The following is a 16,828-nucleotide window of genomic DNA, read 5'->3' on the forward strand; positions in this document are numbered from 1 at the left end:
GCTACCGAAAGGCAGATCTACTTTGGGGCTGATTCTCCCATCAGCCTCACCTTCTTGATATTCATGTGGGTTTCTTCAACGTCACAGTTTGCTCCACACAAGCCGACAACAGAGTCGTGTATTGCTCCGCACGAGCCTCGATCTTCCCCAAGCGATCGTAGAAGTCCTGGAAAGTCGGATCTGGAGTTGTCCTAGCCTTGTTGACCCAATACCAATTAACCTCGCTAGCACGGAGTACGTCCAGAAGGAGGCATATTTCATGGATGTGGTCCGAAGACAAATCTCTTTTTTTGTACAGGAGGTGTTGGTGTTGCGGGCAGTTATCATAGTACAGGTTCTCTGTGTTCAAGAAACAGCCATCGTATTCGTACCCCATTTTGTATACTACTCACCACAATGATTTTTGCAGTGCCGTACAGAAATGTTCCGCATCGGGAAAGCTGATACTATCTATGCCTTGTTTCAGACAACAATAGATGGCTTTTTCTTGCACCTGATCTTTCAACGTCCGTGTTGAGTCTTGTCAGCAAGCGGAATATCTCCAGCAGCTTGTACTTCATTGCATGATACGATGCTGATCATTGTTAACAGGCTGATGTTTGACTGTGTTTCAGTGAGTTGAGGTGTTCTTTCCACGACTTCATTTTGTCTTGGACTGATAGAAATAGCGTCAGTTACAGGACAAGATACGGCACTCTCTGAATGATCTTATGTGAGTGTACTTTATAATTAAAAGTTATCAGTAATGTGTCTAGAGGCTGCAAGTAATACAGCCGACACGGCCAAATTGTGGTCCCGCGACATGTTGCTATAAAACAGACACGGATATCCCATCAACAAGAATACAAACAAGCTAAACACTTGCTTTCATTGATTTATTTCTACAAAACCGAATATAAAAAATATGTGCGTCTGAAATCCATGTTCAAGAACTACAATATAAGAGTTTCAGTGGCTGACATTGTGCCAGTGACACGAAGATCGAGGCCGAAAGGTTGTTATATTACACATAATTACGCACACACACCAAAGTCACATTGCTACCTGAATACTGTTATGGATGAAATACATTTAACGAATACACGCAGCAACATCCACAACATTATATACAATGTATACGTTTATTCAACAATGAGTCGCGTTTTATTTACGCATAGAATCCGATCGTCGTGAATGGAAGAATCCCGCCTTTTCAAGTATGCCCATTGAAAGCCGTTCTTCCATCTACCTGTAATTGCTGTCGTTGTGATAAACAGAAATAGCACCCAGTTCACCTATGAACACTGGTAGTTACTGTTGGTACAACCGATAAGGAGGAATGTTAGTTTGAATACTGCAATCTCTGGGTCACTGGTTGTGACGACCTCAGTCATGTCACACGAACCTAGGACAGGCATATTGAGGACCTCCATCTGTCACGACTATGTCTGGTATGCCGTGACGTGCAAAGTGATGCTTCATCTTCGTAACCCCTACATTACTGGTTATCTGAGGTACTAGTCCACCTCAGCGAAATTAACGAAGCAGTCCACTGTTATGAGGTATGATCTACCATGAATTGGGAACAGGTCACCACCCATTTTCTCCCACGGACGATGAGGAACTTTATGCATGTGGAGAATTTCGGCAGAATGTTTGGCAGCACTGGTCGCACAGTTGTCACACGACCCTATGGACTATCGAATATCACTTAACATATTTTGGCCAGAAAACCGGGCCAGTTCCAAAAACATCTTTCTTGGTGAGACTACGGACAGACTCGCTTATCTCTGTAAAATGTGGAAGAAATCTCGAAAGCTAGTTGGTCATACCGAGGAAGTGTCTGAGTCCTTTAACATCAGAAGGGCGTTCAATATGTTGGATGGCTCGATCTCACTTTCTCGGGATCAGTATGCAGACCATTCTCTTCTCACAGTGGTTACTTGTCACATCTTCCTACGTAACCTCTGTTCTAATACGATCCTTTCGTGGTGCGAGTATTCAAGACTCGTGATTAGAGGCAATCAGATTTAGTAGTGCAATCAGCGACCTTGTTTCAAAAGTGATCGTTCGCAAGATCTCGGTAATTTCCGGATGCATCGTGAAAACTAGAACCTCTTCCCGAGCGCGATACTCAAATGTTTCGTCTAGACATAACTCAGTCATGTCATATTTGTTTCTCCACATTGCTTGCATTTGTCAAGTTGAATCTAAGTCGATGTAACACGTGTTCTGATTGGACAGAAAAAAGGGAGATAAATCTGCTGCCATTTTTTGCCGCTAGGGGATTTTATGAGAACCGCGAAATATGGCCACATTAGAACAGAGGTTCGTATGAAGATATGACAAGTAACCTCTGTGGGTAGAGAATGTATGTAGACTTCCTTAGAGATTCTATTTCCAATGAATGCCACTTCCTTCATGCGGAGTTCAAGTTTGTTTCCATTCAACTTGATGTCGCTCCCATCACATCCTTGAAGGAATTCCTCAAGATTCCTGTCAGGGGTTTCATCATCCTTGCCGGGTATCAAAACATCATGAGCAAAACACAGTATTCCGGGTATACCATCAATCTTCTCAATCAGCTTTTTTACTGAAATGCCGCCGATGAACGGATGTTTCAAATGGAAGTCACTTGAACCAAGAGCGTCCAAAGCAGGTTTGAAAGGTCGTCATCGTACTTCACTCCTCGTCCAGTTGTACCTGAGTCTCCTTTGGTGAAGACACGAAACTGACCTAACTCGTGAAGTGAATCTTCAAGGACGGGCACTGTGAAATGCTTTTTGCACAAAGCTTGACTGAGTGATCTCGAATACAGGCAAATCATGATGTCACCTGAAGACTTCTCGGTGATTGCCACTTGACTAACGCAAGGTGCAGGTTTATCAACAGACTCAATGACTGTCATATTTGTTGGCCGATCTCGTTACTTCGTCTGACGCAACAGTAATTCACTTTTTGGGCATTAGTTTTGCAAAAACATCTGCGCGTGTCAAAAAAAGCACTTCACCATGGAAAGTGCCAAGTTCATACTAATGCATATTGTCCACTATGGATGTGGGACTAGGTGTTGGTACCGACACGGTGAAGACGCGTTCTACAATGTTTATCAGACTTGATATCAGCTTGATCAATATACTTTACAGGAAGAATATTAACAGAACATTCGGTATCCACTAGAAAGATCACATCTTGGTCCTTGATATTCATTTTCACTTTAATGTCTTTATATGAGGATTCAACAGCGTTAACATTCAAAACAGTGTTCATGATTTTCAGCCACTCTGATCCACCCCTTTGAATCACTCTCATCAGTGTCATCTTCACATCGTGCATTCCGAACTTGGTACGAAACGAGTTTTGAGAGGTCTTATTGGGGCACTTACTGGAAAAAATTGTCACAGGTTTACTCTATGCCATACCGGGCATGCAGGTCATGTGATCTGTCACAAAACTTACACCTGGCCCCGATTTCTCAAAACAACCTTATGTCTCGGTTTTGAGTTAAGTTTGAGTTTTCACGAAAATTTGAGTAAACGCAGGAAAATTCATTTCCCAGAATGAACTGAAATCAATATTTAACTCAAACACAGTAGACAATCTTAAGTGTGGTGGATAGATTAATAAAGTATGTATGTTTTGGGTTTTTTAAATATATAGTTGGGTTAAAATTCAGGTGTTTCATTTTGTCAAACTCAGTTTGGAATTTGAGCAAAAACTGAAGTTTGTTTCGAGAAAACGAGCCAGTAACTTCTATTTGGGGTCGTCTGTTTACTGTTACCTTTCATTTTCCTTGACATTTCGGCTCTCTGGGTATCTACTTCAAGGCTACTCTGCAGCTTTGCAGATATCAGTAGCACGGTCCATAGTCAAGTATCTTTCTCTCAGTACACAGTGTTGTGTTTCTATCTCGTAGTATTGAGGGGTTGCAATTGTCACAATAATTGTATGTTTTCAGAAGTGTTCTTATTGATGAGTGAGAGTTTTCAAATGTTCCGGCTTCAGCAGGACAGCGTTTGTTGATAGTCGTTAATTTCTGTGATAACAAAACTACCACATATTGTAACAGTGTCTTGCACAGTTCTTCCATTTCCTGAAGTGATATAGATGCCATTGTATATCATGAGTGCCTCATCATCAATGCTGTGTGGAAACAGTCACTTGATAATATTTGTCAAAGTTAGTGAGTCACTTCAAAGTTGCAACATTCTCACATTTCTGTTTTTCTACTATATATTAGAATCTACTATCAGTGGTTTTAGCGGAGGAATGCCATTGACGAGTGTATGTTGCTCGGGGTGCCCGATGGGGACATCTTCTCCACCACTGGCGTTATTGTCAGACAAAATGTGCGCTTGTGAAGTTCAGCGATCAGCACGTTGTTACCGTGAAAATGCTTGGCGCACCGCACATACGTGTCTTCTGAGCACAAGACACAGTTCAGCTTCACAGGTTTATTAATAGTTGTATATAGCACAAAAGCACATGGCCAGGAGGAGGTAACCCTAGTAGCTATTTACTCTCTGTCGCTTGGGGGAAAGTATAGAGGCTAGTATATATGTATATATGAGGCAACAGGTTAATGCTGGCCCGCTTCTGCCCTGACTGCCATAATCAAAATTGTTTCGAATGACAACATGGTTTCATTTTAATATCACAAGAAACCACCGACGCACAGACACACAGAGACACAGACACACATACACACAGACACACAAACTCTTTCTGTCATCCTTCATCACCCAACCTCTCTCTCTCTCTCTCTCTCTCTCTCTGTCTGTCTCTGTCTGTCTCTCTGTCTCTGTCTCTCTCATATATTATGGGTTTTTTATCCAGTTTGAACAGTGAGGGAAATCACGGATACACATGCCTGTACTATCAACGTTGATCTTAGGGATGGGTGAATTCATGAAGCCCCAGGCATTGCAATTTCATTGAGAGTCACTGCCGATCGGGAACAGTCATAACGTCATATACTCGCATTAAAAAGGTGTCACGTGATATTTGCATACCGAGGCAGATCCTGTGTGGAACCAACCATGACCGATTCAGTGATCGTCACATGCGGTGCTTCAGTGTCATAGTCACTTCGACCTGACCTACTTTAAGCGACGCTAAATACGAGTGCTAAAGTAGAACGAGTGAGTTCAAGTGGGTTTTAAACCTTTAGCAATATTCCAGCAATATCACTTCAAAAATGTCAGCAGAGCTCCAGATAAGGCATGTATTTGCGTATTTTACTCAATAAAAATCACATTTACTCAATTAATTACAAATCTGGGAGTACAGAAAACGCGTCAGAATCACTTAAAATCCATGAAAATCCAAATCTATAATACCTTGTGTACTTCACTCATATAACTAAATTGACTTGCGTGTGATTTGGCTTGGCACCCAAACTCTACAACAGCATTAGGTAATGGTAGGCGATGCCTATGTATACATCGAACATTATAGCCACTGTCCGGGTGACTTCCATGTTGAGTACCTAGAAATGGCTGCCAAAAATTACTATAAGTCTGTTGAGATGCATTTATATTTATATATTTAGAAGGATGGGAAACTGTGAGTAAAAATACTCAGTTCTTGAAACTAGTGCGAGTATACAAAATGCTAGTTAATCCTCAAAAATGAAATTACTAATACATATACAGACACGGGAGTAAATACCCAATTGCTTGGAAACCTATCTGGAACTCTGTGTCAGAAATGGGCTTCACCTATGTTGGGTATCAAATCCACGTTTTGGGTGTGACTTGAACCATCAGGTCCCCGTTCCTCAAAGAAATCGTTGTGCAACGACAGTCGTAAGTCAATGTTATCATCTTGGCGGTACGGTCACTTGTGGAACGTGACCCAGGAAACACCACCAAACCGTTTCATTTTGAACTACCAAGAAACATGGTGATATTCTTTCCTTTTATCGCCAGTATATATCACCACTCTCCCTAAAATACGGAGAATGTAACTCGAACAAATGAAGTTTCATTGTTGACTTACAGCAACCTATGTCGGCCGTAAGAGCAAACCTAAAATCTTGTAGCTCAAATTCTTGGTTCTTCGTAATATCGCAAGCGTACTTTGTTGTCCCAGGGTCAACCCTTGACCAATAATACTGACAACTGACAACGTCCAAGGCACCCCAACTACTGCAGTGAAATAGCTACTATGTAGCTACTTTGCTATACAAAGTCAAACCTATGAAAGTAAGGGATGAAGTTTGTCAAGCATTGGTCACATTTGGTGAGAGTTTGGGTGGATTATCACAAATATTAGAAGTTTATTTTGTGACAGTATTGTTTCTTGTTATCATTGTTTCAAAGGTATTGCTTATTCTAACATGTGTCATAACTGGGATTCGACTTTCTTGGTAAAGTACAAATTCTAGTACTTTTTGGTTGAGTCCCATAGTACATGACTAGAATTTGTACTTTACTAAGAATGTCTAATCGAAAATGTGACATATGTTACATTTGACCACTTTTTAAATGGCATTGTGTATCTATTGCTTAGTTTGTTTATACAAGTTCAACCTACTGGTCGGAAGACAGAAGTGTCATTTACATGTGGTAATGTTAATATCATAGTACCCATCTGAGTGATATCGTTCGGAACCACAACCGTCGATTAAGCGAATACCTTTTTCTATAGTTGAAGAAGGATTTTCGCTGAATCAACCATAAACTGTTTGATAAAAAGAATTATTAAGCAAACTTGTTTATTTTATTAAAAATAGACAAGAAAAACCTTTTAGCTGTTTAGAATCGTAGACTTGTTTAGTATTGTTGGCATTAGTACTGTTGGCATTAGTTAATGCTAATGTATGGCACTTACGACTATCTTAGCGGTTGGAGAGCTTCGAAAATGTAGGCCCAGAACTGGAGTTAGACTAACCTCAACCCGTTTAGAACTGTAATCAACACTAACCTGTCCTTACTAAGACTAATTTGACATTGCTTTGTACTTTGGCATACCAGTGTATGTAAAGTAAATATAAAGGATGGTTGAGAGGACGTGTCCTTGTGATACACCACGCTGTGAAAGTAATTGCACATAATACATAGCACAGCTGCGATATCACGCCCCATCTCCGCTGTCCTCTCACTGCGGACAGTTGTTTTGCAGTTCCTCACGTAACATACAGAAGTATGACGTTATATTGAGGCAGTTCCGTCACGCACGTGCGTGTCAATACAACAGTTATAGCACTTATGGTTGTATGGCTTGTCCATATTTCCGGGCGATTTGCTCTCCATAAATACCGCACTTTTCGTTTAAAACTTTATTGTACCTAAGAAAAACTTAAACGTACATGTACCTCTCTGCTCACCTGGTTACGCGACATGAAGATGTGTTACAATCTCGCTTTTAAGTTTGTTTGGTTTTGTTGGTTGTGTATCACCATTCTGCAATATTCCAACTTTGCCAGCGTTCCGAATAATAATAGTTGGAGCAGATGACCCTGTGATCTAACGACCACCGTGGTTAACTTGGAGCAGGTTTAATAAATAGGACTCAGAGTGACATTTTTGCATATCATGTACACGGGAATTCGAGTAAAGGGACCGTTCATTATTTATGACTGGGGTGGTGATGATGATTTTGATGGAGATATATGTACAATGGGAATGACCTCCTAAAATACATGTACAATAATTTTGACAGCGATTTTTGTCGGCATATCACTGAAAGGTAAATATTCAAAGAATACACAACCCCTAATGACTATCAAATGAATGATAGGCTAAAACCTGCCTGTAATCATTCCTCTGGTACAACAAGCGGGTGGATGATATTGTCCCCCCATGATGATAATGCTCGAGAAAGAGGTGTTAATGATGTTGTTTATGTAGCTTGCTGACGGGGTTAACCTCTTTGGTCATGTGGACAAGGCGTCCGACTTCGGGTCAGAAGGTCCGTCGTTCGAATCCCAGCACGGGACTCGGAAATTTTGTGGCGGCTACATTTAGATCAACAACATCACACACATGGACTGGCCTGCAAAATCACCTGATCTTTATTCCACTGGGCCCGATTTCTCGAAACAAACTTAAGTTTTAACTCAAATCTCAGACTGAGTTTGACAATTTGAAACAGCTGATTTTTTATCTCAACTGCATTTTATAGACTAAAAAAGTCCAAACAACTAAAGAAATATGTCCACCAAATTCAGATTGTTTACTGTGTTTGAGCTGAATACCAATTTCCTTTCATTTTGGAAAATGCATGTTCCTGCATTTTCTCAAATTTGAGCAAAAACTTGAACTTAAGTCAAAACTCAGACTTAAGTTTGTTTCGAGAAATCGGGGCCTGAACATGCTTGGGTCATCACTGGAGGTCGTGTATGCGGTATTCATGTTCACCCCTAGACTCTGGGGGAACTTGAAAAGGCGTTACACAGAGAATGGAAGAATATTCCACAACAACATATTTAAAGACTCGTTTGGTCAATGAAAAAGACATCTAGAGGCTTGCATTTGTGTTCATGGTGGTCACACGCGTCGCCGGACACTGCTTCACAGGTTCATGCTTTTGATCATTTGTACGTATATCATTGGTCAGTTCTATTTAATTTCATTTTGTTAATTGTGTGTGCGTTTCACCTTTCTATTGTATCATTCCACGATTTTCAATGTCAATAAGTGAAAATGTAATGAGTCTAAAAAAATTGATTGCTTAACTTTTAGTGAGGAATATATCATCCACTCCTGTCTGATTTATGATGCGGTCACTGGGACGGGTCGCCGTAACACGTATGTCAAGGTTAGCGGGCCCGTCTTGGTGAACAGTGCAAAAAGAGTTATTGTCAGTGTAAAGAAATGTTCAGCCGTCGGATAACAACGGTGTTTGGTCACATTGCCATGGCCTTCAAGGTAACTAATGTCGTTGCAAAAAAGTTGCGGTCATATCACACCGTATAAGACGTGTTTAATGCCACCGAGAATTTGGTTTCACCATGACTAAACTCAGGGAGACCGCGGTCTTCAGCTTGTAACCTGATTACATTCAAGTTGACGCCAGGCATGTGTTGTCATAGATATCATAGTAGTTGGTTTGGCTGGTGTGTGCGTGTGTGTGCGTGTGTGTGCGCGTGTGTGCGTGTATGTGCGTGTGGGGGCGTGTGTGCGCGTGTGGGTGCGTGTGGGTGCGTGTGTGCGCGTGTGGGTGCGCGTGTGCGCGTGTGGGTGCGTGGGTGCGCGTGTTTGCGTGTGGGTGCGTGTGTGGGTGCGTGTGGGTGCGCGTGTTTGCGTGTGGGTGCGCGTGTGGGTGCGCGTGTTTGCGTGTGGGTGCGTGTGGGTGCGTGTGTTTGCGTGTGTGCGCGTGTGCGCGTGTGGGTGCTTTCTTGTGTAAAAACCACTACATCATCCAGGATGTTCACCGTTAACGATAAGAACTATTATAAATTGACCTAGATAACCGAGAATGTTGTTTGTGAACCCCTTATATAAGACCTTCTTGTTCAAGTGGTGAGATTGTCTGTAATGTTATTTTTTAAAAACCTGCAATCTGAGACACAGATAACAACAAAGAAAATATTCCATCGGTACTTCAGGTGTAGCTAGATAAGTGCAAAGATTACTCCCATACAATAACAGATACGATAGTAATAGTATAAAATAGTAGTAATATTGATAAGCTGCGGAACAGGGTTCTGTTATCCCCAACTAATGGTCGATAGCGTCACCAAATGGGTATACATATACATACACGTGTATGTGTGTGTGTTAGTGTGTGTGTGTTAGTGTGTGTGTGTGTGTGTGTATGTGTGTGTGGATGTTGGAGTAGAGAAGTGGTTAAAAGATTTGTTCGTCACGCCAAAGACACGCTTTCGATTCCCCACTTGTGTAAAGCCCATTTCTGATGTTCTCTGTTGTGATACTACCATAATATTACTAAAAGCAGTGTAAAACCACATGCATGCACTCACGCACTCAAACAGTACATGAATCTCACATGCTGCATTCTGTCCAGTGAAAGAAAGGGGTATTTACTTCGCAGTGTGTACGTGTTAAGTAACACATTATTGTAAAGACTCATCGTTATAGGTTGTTTCATGACGGAACTGACATCGTGTGCCATGAAGCGGGTACAGTGTCAATTTCATTGGGAATTGAAAGAAATCATAAAACACTTGGACCTACGTTATTAGTAGGGGAAAGAGGGTTTATCCCTTAGAGATACATTCAGATGTGAAGTTGTTACCGAATTCACACCGAACTGTCAGTTAAGTGTGAAATGTTGTACGTATTACACATAACACATATGAGATAAAAGCTCAACGAGTTTTGATTTCATGAAATCATGTCACAAAATCAGGATAGTTCGATTACTGTAAACATTTACACCGTCATGTCACGTTGGTATTCAGCATGACTTAACTACTGGTGTCTGTTGGTCCGTGGGAGGTCACACATCAATAAATAACGCTATGACTTATACGTGTGTTATTTGTAGAAGACGATTTCCTAGAAATACCACTTCCTGCTTGTAGCGGCATTTTTATCCAATCAATGAATGCTCCCGTGACTATATAACAGAGGAGGTGAACGGAACAGCCACAGTAGTAGAAATCGTAGTAGCGTGTTCTCTCGATCTGCTTGTTCTCATTTCAAGGTAAGTAAAACATGTTGACAACTTGGTGATCTGACTGACTGAAACACGTGTGAATGATACACTTATTCATCAATAATGCATTTTAGGAATTATTCGTCAGATTATCAATTATCCAGTAAGAATATTAACGTCTCCCTGTTCGTGATCACATGACGCGAGACAGCGTTGACACGCATTCTACCGGTGCATGCCGTTTTACAGACTTGCAGATTATACATTGTGGCAGTTGTAGTCATTTAACCTCTCAAATATTCACTGCATCGTGACGTGGGAGCCGGCATGACTTTTGGCAATGTCATGTTGCGACCCAGATAGCCTAGAACGTGAGGCTCCTTACGGGTGACCAACGTATACGCTTAAAAGTGGGTTTTAAACCGCCTTGAACAGAGTCTTACTAAGCTTTGTTAGCTTTTTGTGAGACTAATGTCGAAATTGATGCCGGTCTCAGCCGTTTAGAGAGACTTTATTTCAGCATTGGAGGCCGCGTGGCCCAGAGTGCAAATACAGAGTATTCACTGAACATATATTCATACAATTAGCTCTTAAGTGAAACTTTAGGAGGCCGAGTCGGGTACTGTTTTTGAAAGTCCCCACGGGACGCAACAGTACACAGCATGCATATAGTGCCGCCTTTGACGAAGGACTGATCCGTGAGTGAGTTAAAATTTATCGTCACATCGGCAGTATTTCAGCCATATCGTGACGAGAACGATTAATTACAAAATGCATATTAATTAATGGCACATTGTAAAACCGTGTCAACGAAGGACAGTAAAACTAACTAGAATATCTCAGAGAAAAATGTAAAACTAGTGATTAGATCTAAAATAATTTAACCATTGAGAACAATACAATATAAAAATGGGCTATATATTGTCAACAACTGAAGGTAGATCACCACACTAGGGACCATGGTGACTTTACTTTTGCTACCTGCATGGACCCTAGTTGGATTTACACCATCCCTTCAGCCATTGGCTTTGTCCGTACCGGAGTTATAAGTTATTGCCACGTTCAATGATAAACATCAGTATGTGTTTTATCCTAAACATAAATGTGATCGCCTATGTTAAAAGCAGAATAGATCGCAGACAAAAGATAGGTTACGATGATGGTATGTTTCTATAATTTAGTCAAATAAATAGTGTATTCCACCATACATTTATCTCTTCTTAAAACTCTATGCGTATGGTGCAACCTTGTGAAGGTGGTGATGGATGCAGCACCTGTTGTAATATGTTTAAAATGTGTCATATGTATAATATGTGTCATATGTATGTGTCATATGTATAATATGTGTCATATGTATAATATGTGTTTGAAGTCGTTTTGAGGTCGATTTAGTGAGCAGAACACCGGAATAGGTTCCACTGAGCCGATCTGGCGATAATACATAAATATTTCCCTAATCTGTTTTATTATCTCTAAAATACCAAAGCCATTCCTCTAAAATCGATTGAACGTGTAAGACTGGGACTCTATGTTCTTGATGCATTTAATAAATGGGGACATTTGCCAGGAAAAGAAGTAAACGAACATTGACTTTGAGTGCTCAATGCAGTGATCTCCAGAGGCAGAAACATATATATTTAGAGTTTATACTTTACCATTCATGTAACCCTGTCACATGACTTGTAAAACATCACGACACGTGAGAGCATTCCAAAATGCACTTTCTTTTACATATGCATATGTTAAGTCCCTTAATGGGTTGAGTCCCAGATTAGGCAGAATGTTGATATGATGAAACTCACTGTAGGCTATAGCTACGTTCATCTACGCTAAGAAATCCTGTTAGAATCGTGGTAGACCGAACAAGCTATGTCTGGATTTAACACGGAAGATAAAACAAAATAACGATCTATTATGATGAAATGTATCGCCAAAGACAAACGGGAAAGCGTATAAACAAACACTTTATGCCAACTAAGAGAGAAATCAGTTTTGCCGTTATTCGTTGCAACAAACTCGTTTGACAGTCATGACCTTGCGACCATGCCAGTTAGATTAGGTTGCCCACAAAGATGCCCGAATAACATTTCAGCATATCGGCCGCATAAGGTATTTCTGCTTTGTCACACGGAGGCTGGGATGAATGCCCTCAGCCATTGCTCAGTATGCTTTCATAGCTAAACTTAAGCCATCAAAATGAGTCAGTGCAACCCACAGACGTCAGAATGCGAGGAATTCCTCGCCCATGTCTTTGTCGTCATAAGCGTGTCTCTTCGTACCTGTAAGCTGATAATCCGTCCGCAGGAACTACACAGAAGGAAGCGACGACTACATCAAGGTAAATACTTCCACGACGAGCAGGAAATACCGGCACTTTGATCGTGCGAGAAGCAAAATGGCGAGGGTTTGAACGTGCTGTTAATGAGTTGACGAACGCATGCCGTCATGTTCATAACAGTCACGTGGTATTTGAACGTCGCTGAAGCGAGGACTTCTAGTCACGTGGTTTCGATAAGTCGCGTTCTTGGAAAATAATTAGGTTTAGTTTATAGATGCCCGTGTCTTAAGGAACAGGTCAGACATCTTGGAGACTTGTATGGGAAATCTTAATTCTTGTAAGGTACGTATCTAAGAGCAATGAATCTGTTTGTAGGGATGGTGAATGAATCGCTGCTTTGTTGAACAGAGCTTCAGTGGGTGATATTCCCCTTTCTCCTACAATTAAAAAAATGTAAGTGACCTTGCCTTAATCTATTTAGGTGTTCATGACGGTTGATGTTTGTCAGAATCAAACAAGGTGTCTAAGTAAGTTGTATTTTAGACGATTAATAACGTTGTATAGTAGATATTAAATCTGATCCTATCTTGCCAGATAGTCTATTTTTCTCACTTAGTGACAGCCCAAAACTGACATTTGTATGCTTGTATTTATCGTTGAATGTTAGATTTTATGTTACACTGCATGAGATATTCATGTTATGTGCACAATGTTATTTATCTTACCTCGCACATAAATGTCGTTTTACGACTGTTGAGGGGTTATGTATAGATGGCTTCGTATCCCAGTCCCCATTAGACTGATCCCCATGCTGTTTATCTCAGGGTTGTCTGGTCTGACTCAACATTTTTAGACAGCCCCCATATAAACGGAATATTTCTGACTGCGGCGTTAAACAACAGACCAATGTTATGTACAGATGGTAGAATATGGAAGTCTGAAACCCTGAATTTCATGGTGAAGATCTGACTCTCCTTTACTCATCAGTCAAACAAATAGATCAAACGGGGACACGAACATACCGGATCATAGTGTTATAATGCACTCGTCTAACAGTGTTCAGTTTAGGCACGCTGTTCATGCGTTCGCCAGGTTCACATACTGCAGTCACGTCTTGACAACTAACGTGTGACCAGCGGTAGTTTGGTTTAATTAGTAGTGGAAAAAGCGCCCAACAAAACTATCACGCAGTGTCAGAGCACATATCACTTTTGATTTGGGAGTATTGTTAACAGCACTGTAAGTGAGACGGAAGGTGTCTCTAAAACTGATCATGATGGTCAAATCCTGAGTATGTTTGATGTAGTCTAGATTGATGGTGACTTGAGAAATATTTCACATAGCGGCCCGTGACACATCACAGACTGCGAGTGAGACTGATCTGAAAGTTATCCCCAAACTGATGATGGTCAACTCAAGAGAATATAGGACGCCGTTAAGATTGGTTGTGACAGTACTATTTAACACTGCGGCCAGTGAGGCATCGAATTTCGTGAGAATCAACACCTGAAAACATCTACGGTGATGCTAACAGCCAAGTCATCAACAGTGACCACTCCATCCTGGCTACCCGAAAGTATTCCACTTACATGCTTCGAATTTCTTTTAATAATCCTCTGCTTGGAGACCTGTTCTACTCAGAAATTCCAACCAGTAGGCCCAGATGTGAGTTTGAGATATTCCTTTGTATATACTTGAATCCTTTACTTTTCTATTCTGTTTCAGAAAGGGTCAAAGACAATGGCAGCCCCAGCCGTCAATCCCGTGAATGTCAAAATCCCAACAGAAGGCAAAGACCCCTTACCCGCTGTCTTCTGCAAGAACACACAGACAAAGATGGGCGTTGTGGTTCTTCAGGAATGGTGGGGCTTAAACCAGCAGATCCAAGACGAGGCTGCTGAGATATGCAAAGACGGTAACTTCTCCACGATCGTTCCCGATCTTTACCGAGGCAAGCTAGCTACCGACAATGAAGAAGCAAATCATCTCATGAGCAACTTGGACTGGCAGGGCGCCATTAATGACATCTCGGCATGTGTCCAGTATCTGAAAACAAATGGCTGCACCAAAGTCGGGGTGACAGGGTTCTGTATGGGTGGAGCTCTTAGCATGGCTTCTGCAGGCCTGATCCCTGATATCGAGGCGGCAGCACCATTCTACGGCATCTGTGGAGATGGCCTGTGCGACCCCTCCAAAATCACCAAGCCCCTCCAATGCCATTTTGGTGCTAATGATGCAGTTGCCGGATTTTCAGATCCAGAATGCCAAGAGAAACTCAAGAAGAAGCTTGATGATGGCAAAGTACCGTATGAATTCTACAGCTACGACGCTGGTCACGCCTTCACCAACAAAACAGGCCCGAACTACAACGAGGAAGCCTGTAAGGTGTCCCTTAGAAGAATGTACGATTTCTTTCGTAAGCATTTGAGCTAAACAGCGGTCTCTGGTAATCCACACTGATTCTGGGACTAAAATCCCTTTTACCGGTTATGACTGACTCTAGAGTTGCAAGTTTTTGTTCAGTCAGAGCTTCAACCAGCATATCATATCTCCAGGCTTGAGTGTTGTGACACATACAAATATTTATTGGTTGATAAATAACACGTATACTCAGTAAATCAGATCTTGAATGGGGAAATATGTCGTCACGATGTTGACAGTTTATTAAAGTTCCGTTGTTGTATTATGAATTTGATACCTATGATTTGCAGCGTCAATAGTTTCTGCAAACGCCTGTGAAGATGGCAATAAAACTACTCTCAGTGTACGCAAGTGGCGATGTTCTTATTTCATTCCAAGAGCACTATCGATACCTTGGGTCTGGACCACACAATCCAGGCATCACAAATGGGATATTGTGACCTGTGTCAACCAAATCAGCAAACCTGACCACCCGATCCCTTTAGTCGCCTCTTACGACGTGCATGAGTTACGGAATATCAGCACTTGTCCGGGTCTTCATGTGTCCACTGGATTAAGATGCTTTGTTACGATGGAAACCAACACGCTTGGCTAAGATATTTCTTTATGACGTATGTCAAAACATTGTATTAAGACACTGTGTTATGATATATAGCAATGTTAAGACGTATAGCAACACCGTATTGAGATACCGTGTAAAGATGTATAGCAACATACTGGATTAAGATCCCTTGTTAAGATGTATAGCAACACGTTGTATTACGATATTGTGTTAAGATGTATAGCAACACACGGGATTAAGATACCTTGTTAAGATGTGTACCAACACGCTGTAGTAAGATACTTTGTTAAGATATATGGCAACACACTGGATTAATATACTTTGTCGCGACTTTTTAACAACACATGGGATGCAAATAATTTGACATAAACAAAATATGGATGGAAATACTTGATATAGAGGTATACATATAGATAAGTTAAAACACGGTCTCGTAGATACACCTAACAAATCTAAGAAAAATTATCTTCAAAATCACAGACCCCTCAACACTGAAACTGTGGAGTGAACGGAGGTAATGCCGCTTTCACCGATCTCAAAGCTTTATCTTGTAGTCGATAACCTTTCCATACCAGCAAATGAGACTATATGCACACCCCAGTCCTGCAAGCAATAGATGATTCCTAATTTCTTACTGAAGTATGTGTTGCACCTAAATTGTGTATGGGGATCCCCAAATCGATAGTTCGACCATTTGTAGGAGGATCCTGGTAGACATTTTCATGCAGACTCGGTCTAGAACCCGTATATTGTGAAGATTGGTAATCAGGCCTTGATGGTGTCTGTTGAATACATTCGGTGAACACTCATCCACTCTCTTCAACACAGTGCCAGTTTAACCCAACCCAACTCGCTCCTTTCAAAATCTTCCTGTTCGCGTTGTGTGTGCATGTGCGTGCGTGTGTCTGCGCATGTTTGCATGTGTGTGTGTGTGTGTGCGCGCGCGCGTGTGTGTGTGCGTACAGAACGTGCGATGTGGCGGATTGTCCCGATTTGTTCATTTGAACGCTCAGGGCAGTTGA

General features: G+C 41.3%; 1 protein-coding gene across 1 annotated transcript; it reads left to right on the forward strand.

The window, feature by feature from the left end:
* The first annotated feature begins 10,489 nt into the window (after nucleotides 1-10,489).
* Nucleotides 10,490-15,590, forward strand: LOC137277814 (protein usf-like). Its single transcript, XM_067809752.1, has 2 exons — nucleotides 10,490-10,593; nucleotides 14,549-15,590. The coding sequence occupies exon 2, from the start codon at nucleotides 14,564-14,566 to the stop codon at nucleotides 15,254-15,256; it is 693 nt and encodes a 230-aa protein (XP_067665853.1). The 5' UTR covers nucleotides 10,490-10,593; nucleotides 14,549-14,563; the 3' UTR covers nucleotides 15,257-15,590.
* The last annotated feature ends 1,238 nt before the right edge of the window (nucleotides 15,591-16,828 follow it).

Source organism: Haliotis asinina, chromosome 3 (genome assembly GCF_037392515.1).
Source record: "Haliotis asinina isolate JCU_RB_2024 chromosome 3, JCU_Hal_asi_v2, whole genome shotgun sequence".
NCBI classification, from domain to species: Eukaryota; Metazoa; Mollusca; class Gastropoda; order Lepetellida; family Haliotidae; genus Haliotis; species Haliotis asinina.

Bases quoted from the DNA above. Each gene is read 5' to 3' on its own strand.
- LOC137277814 (XM_067809752.1), top strand. From the start codon at position 14,564: ATGGCAGCCCCAGCCGTCAATCCCGTGAATGTCAAAATCCCAACAGAA.